This window comes from Egretta garzetta, unplaced genomic scaffold (assembly GCF_000687185.1).
Source record: "Egretta garzetta isolate BGI_Z169 unplaced genomic scaffold, ASM68718v1 scaffold27, whole genome shotgun sequence".
In the NCBI taxonomy this organism is placed as follows: domain Eukaryota; kingdom Metazoa; phylum Chordata; class Aves; order Pelecaniformes; family Ardeidae; genus Egretta; species Egretta garzetta.
Window position 1 is genome coordinate 2072309 of NW_009260400.1, and position 5335 is coordinate 2077643.

A 5335-nucleotide genomic window follows, 5' to 3' on the forward strand; every position below is an offset into this window, starting at 1 on the left:
AACGAGGGCCGGTAACAAGCTAAATGAGCCGGCCACCGGGCTGCTTCCAGAGAGAGCCCCTTGCCCGGGCTTGCCTCCTGAGGGCCCCGCCGCGGGACAGGCTGCCCTCCTGCCCCAGCACCCACTGCTGGGCATCTCCACCGTGCTGCTGACCCGCTCCATCGCCCGCTCCCACCCTCGCTGGGAGCACGGAGCCGGGAGCACAGCCCTGACCCCCCGTTCCCTCCCACCGCTGAGCCCTCTTTTCCTGGAAGCGGCGCGGCGAGCGGCCGGCCACCTCATTTAGCTCGTTACTGGCTGTGGGGATGCGGGCAAAGCAGACGTTTCTCCTGCAGATTAAAAAGCTCTCAGCACGGCCTCCCTCGTTACCGCTAATGCCTTCCCAGAAGCCCTCCGCCTGCGGCCCGGCGGGCTGCAAACAGGCCCTAATGAGCCGGGCTGAGGGCCCCGCTCGGGGGCTGGCGTCAGTGGGGGGCAGCGCAGACTGGGGACCGGGGACCTCATCCCCCAGGGGCTGGGGATGGAGGAGCCAGGGGGATGGAGCCGGCCGGCAGGTCCTGCCCCCACCCCAGCCACCTGCAGCTGGAAACTGAACCCCTCTCACATCTTATCCCCCCATTTCCATGGCTGAAGCCACCCAAGGAGCAGGGCATTTCTGACAGGAGCCGGGCTGAGCTGCTGGCTCGGGAGCAGGGGAGGGAGGCGCTGGTGGGAATCGGCAGCCCCTGGGACGCTGGGTGCCCGGGGAATCAAGGCATGCCTCTGTGCGCATCCGGGGATTCAACTGGAAAGGTGATTCCTTTCCAGCTTCTGGCTGCGGGGTTTCTAGTGAACAGCTCTCGGACCTGTTGCTGTTGGCACAGGAGGGGACTGCGGAGGCTCCGTGAGCAGCATCGCCCACCACCTGTTTTGGCTGACCCTCCATACCCACCACCTCTTGGCTCATGGAAGGGCCCATGCGTGTCAGGGTGGATCCTTCTCCTGATAGGGTGCTGGGTGCTGTAGCCGAGCCGCAGGTCCCTATACCCTTTGCACAACTGCTGGTGTGCATATGCCAACACTGCTTTAAAGCCCTCAGCTGAAAAAGCAAGAACGCAGAGCGCTGGCATGCTGCATCCACAACGCACGTCCTCTGCAGCCCAGGCCAGTGAGCAGCTGCCGAGATGCCACCTCCACCCTGGCCCCGTGACTGCACCGGGCTGGCTGCAGCTCCCTTTGGGTCCTGGAGCGGTCCTTGGAGGTCTCTGCCCCAAGAAGCTCGAGGGGCTGCATATGACGGCTGTGAAAGCCAGCGCTGGGGCTAGGGAGAACCGAGCAGCCAGTTCCTTCCTTCCCATGGTGGAGTCGAGCCCAGGACGCAGCAAGGGAGCTCCTCCGAGAAGCGCCTGGCTCTGGGGAGCTGCAGGTTTTCCAAAGGATACATGAACGAGAGATGGAATTAGCCCAAGTGGGAGCCTGAAGCATCTGCAGATGGCGAGCGGTCAGGAGTGGGAGGACTCCTGGAGGCCCTGGGCTATGGCTACCAGCAGCCATGGGTGGGCAATATTCCCTTTGACAATCAGTAGAAAGCTCGGCCTGTCTGTGGCACGGAGCCTGTAGGCCTGGTTATTCTCTAGCTGGGAATGAGGAGGTGTCCTCAGGCTGCAGCCCTGGTGCTGCTCAGGTATGGCTGGAAAGGGAAGTGGCCCGGAAGGGTGGTGGGGAGCATTCCCAAGAAATTTGGGAGTTTGGGGCCAGTGGGGATCTGTTCCTCTTTTCCAAGGAAGAAGTCCTCCCTCCCGCGCATCGCACCACCGGCTGCCTCTCCGTCCAGACAAAGCCCGGTTTCCAGAGAAGCCCACCTACCTGGTAGTTAGCAGAGTCATGTGGCTGCAGTACTTAATTAATAAAAAGCCAATATAAATTCCAGTAAGCATGTGGGGAGGAGGACATCGAGGCAGAGAGCGGTAGCGGCGTTCCCAGCGAGCTCAGTGGAGCAGCAAGCGGCAAGTCCCCTCTCCGCTCAGAGAGGTCAGTGCTTACAACGGGAAGGGTCTGGGGGCATTTGGGGCGCAATCCCCATGGCACGGAGGGGTCTCTCCTGGCAAAGAGCCGGGCAGTTTTGCTGAGGATGGGGAGGTGTGGAGTGGCCGGCACAGCTTCAGGCTGCCAGATCAAGGCTTATTTATTGTGCCCAAACCCTCTGGTTTGGTTGCAAAAGGAGTTGCAGCAAAGCAGATTGTCATTACCCAGGGACTTTCGGGGAGATTTCTGTTGCAGCTGCTCCAGGTCTCTCATGTTTCAGCCATGTAATGTCACTCCTGCCCGTTCCCTGGGCTCCTGCCTGCCGTGTTGCAAACCTGCCCATAAGGCTGGGTGCGGAAACATGGGGCAGCTGGAGAGTGGGGGGAGAAAAGCAGGACTGGGAGACAGAGGTGTTGCAGAGGAGTCCAGTGCTGGCTGTGAGGTCCTGGTCATGCACCCAAGCCCAGCTGCAGACCAGGTGGTAAATATTAGCTTCTGGTCTTTAAAACCAGCAGCATTTCCCCACTCTGTGAGTGCAAGTGCCTGGTGGGAGCCATGTCGGGTGTTTTGGCCACATCCTCACACATGCCGGTGGTGAATGCACGGCACCACAATGGTCTGGCGGCTGCTGAAGGCTGTGCGTGGGGCAGGGAGACCTTGAACTGCCACAAAAATGATCAAATCTCAGTCCATCCTCTGCTGCTCACTCCCCTCCACAATGAGATCATGAATGTGCCCACGTGGGGTCCCCCATGGCATGTGCGTTAGCTTTGGAGGGTCCACGTGAAGCTTCCCAGCATGTGGTGGCCTGAGAATAGCTCTCAAGTCCAAGAAAGCAAACTGCCCCACGTGGTGGCTGTGCTGGCAGGGGCTGCCCCTCGCTGACGCGGCGCTGCTCAGGGGGGTGATGGCAGCAGGGTGGAGGCAGGGGCCAGGCTGCCAGTGGGTGGGCTGACACTGGCTGGAACCGCTTTTGTGCAGGTTGCCCCCCAGGACCATGCTGAACGTGCTGCTGCTGTGCTGCGGGCTGCTGCAGGGGATCCAGGCTGTCCTCGCTGCCGACCTCAGCCGCGGCCACCTGCAGAAGGCAAGCGGTGGGCTGGAGGGGGCGGACAGAGCCCACTACCCCAGCCTGCTACGGAAAGTCAAGGAGGTGGCTGTGGAGCCAGCGGGTGAGTTCTGTGCCCTCCCTGATCTCCTGCTGCCCCCCACCAGCAAAATAGAAGTGGGGATCCCATGCCCGAGGTCAGATGCAGGGGATCCCCTTAAAGCAGCGCTGTTTCTCCTGTCACTGTGAGAGCAGCCTTGTCCTTTCCACTGCCCTGGCGGCCTGCAGGGAGTGGGGGGGTTTTTTGGGGGGCGCATACACAACCATGGGGAGCAGAACCAGAGCAGACCCCCCAGCAGCCTCCTTGTTCAGCCTCTCCGTATCTCACAGGAGCTCTCCCCAGGCTGGGGTTTGAGCAGATGGCCCTGGAGATCCAAGAAGCCGATGGTGACCTTGTGCAGAGAGGCGGCATGCTGGAACCACAGGTAACGCTCCCTCAGCTTTCTTACAGACACCCCAAAGAGCGGGGCGGCCTCGGGCTACAGCAGCCTTCTCCATGCCCCCGGGGCCGGGGCAGTTTGGAGCCCAACATGGTGCTGCCTGGGAAGGGAGCCTCTGTTTGTCACCTGCTGGGGAGCAGCCAGGGCTGGGACAAGCTGAGGCTGCCCAGAGCTGCAAGGGGCTCCGGCACTCAGAGGAGGGTGGTCCAGGCCCACAGTCCTGCAATCCATTTAATTCAAGTGCAGCCCAGGAAGCCTCTGTGCAGAGCAGGAGCTCACCAGGCAGTGCTGCGTCTTGCCTGGCTCAGCCCCCGGTGCCCTTGTTTGGGCAGAAGGCACATGGCACCATTCACTGGAGTTGAGGCTGTGCTTCAAAATACATGTTCATAAAGGCCTTGAGACATGGTGGATGAGGCAGTGATGCCCACAGAGAACCCACAGTGCTCAGTGGCAATTTCCAACAGGCTGAGCCCAGAGCTGAGCATGACAAGAGCTTTCCGCTGCTGGCAGAGGCAGGTTTCAGCAGCCACTCTTGGCTCTCTCCCATGCAGTTCTTTATTGCTGGCACAGTGGTCCAGCACCCACTCTTTCTCTCCTCTTCCTCCTCTCTCACCAGCAGGCATCCTCCACAGAACTGCAAGCTGCGGGCCGAGAAGAGCGTTCCCCCCGCCGCTGTGTCCGCCTCCTGGAGTCCTGCCTTGGGCATCAGGTCCCCTGCTGCGACCCCTGTGCAACCTGCTACTGCCGCTTCTTCAATGCTTTTTGCTATTGCAGGAAAATCAGCACCAGTTTCCCCTGTGGCAAGAACTAGTGCCCATGCCACAGGGCTGCCTGCTCCTTGCCCATGTGTGCTGCCACCTCCTCCTCTGAAGCTTTTAATAAAGCAGCTGTTAGCAAAAGCCATTGCTGAGTGGGAACTGTTCAATGTGTCCGCTTAGGATCTTGGGAGAGGGGTAGCAGCAAGGTGCTGGTACCTGCAACCGGGTGGGCATTGTGTCCACGCAGCCAAGAGTCCAGGGCAGCTCCATGTAGAATAAAATGAGATTTTTTTTTTTTTTTTTCCCCAGAGCAGCTCCTGCAGGGCCCTTCTTGGCCAGATGAGTGGTGTCTCAGCAGGAGAGGTGCCCCAGGAGGTGACATTTCACCTGCCCTAGGAGCTTTACTTGTGTTTTTCTCCTGCCAGTATGGATCATGGTGGCCCAGAGTGCTTTACACCTCCTCCACCACTAACCCATATGCCACACGGTGCATTCAGAGGGTAAAATGCGTCTGTGGAGGCTGTGAAAAACCCTAAAAACCCAGAGCTGGGCTTTCAGAGGTGCTGGAAATGAACCTCAGGCCTAGCGCCGGGTGAGGGACTGGTTGGGGAGGGGGGGGGGAGGTAACCTGTTCCCTGGGGATGAAGGAGGCCTCACAAGGGAATGAGGCGCTGGGGACGGTGGCTCCGGTGACCGCCATCCCCGCGAATCTCGGCCTCCAGCATCCCGCTCCCAAGCGCCATCTCCTCAGGGGTTTCCCGCCCTCGCACTGCCTGACGGGAAGGGGGGCGGGGACACGCCCGTGCGCAGCGTCACGTGAGCGCCGGGGGCGGGGCTGGGGGAGCGTGTCACGTGAGACGCCGAAGTAGTTCGGCCCTCTCGTCGGCGGCCGCCATGTCGTCTTTCCCCGAGCTGTATTTTAACGTGGATAACGGTTACCTGGAAGGGTTGGTGCGCGGTTTTAAGGCGGGAGTGCTCCGGCAAGGTGACTACGTCAACCTGGTGCAGTGTGAGAGCCTGGAGGG

At 60.7% G+C, this 5335-nt stretch overlaps 2 protein-coding genes across 2 annotated transcripts in view; both read left to right on the forward strand.

Moving 5' to 3' along the window:
* The first annotated feature begins 2998 nt into the window (after window positions 1-2998).
* LOC104130246 (agouti related neuropeptide) lies at window positions 2999-4363 on the forward strand. The gene is made up of 3 exons (XM_035898873.1): window positions 2999-3176; window positions 3443-3537; window positions 4172-4363. Exons 1-3 carry the CDS (start codon window positions 3002-3004, stop codon window positions 4361-4363), a joined length of 462 nt encoding a protein of 153 aa, XP_035754766.1. The 5' UTR covers window positions 2999-3001.
* Window positions 4364-5165: 802 nt separating this feature from the next.
* Window positions 5166-5335, forward strand: part of ATP6V0D1 (ATPase H+ transporting V0 subunit d1) — a 37762-nt gene continuing 37592 nt past the window's right edge. Inside the window, exon 1 of the mRNA XM_035898870.1 lies at window positions 5166-5334. Coding sequence (XP_035754763.1) covers window positions 5205-5334 — 130 coding nt within the window. The 5' untranslated portion in view covers window positions 5166-5204. The remainder of the gene's footprint in view (window position 5335) is intronic.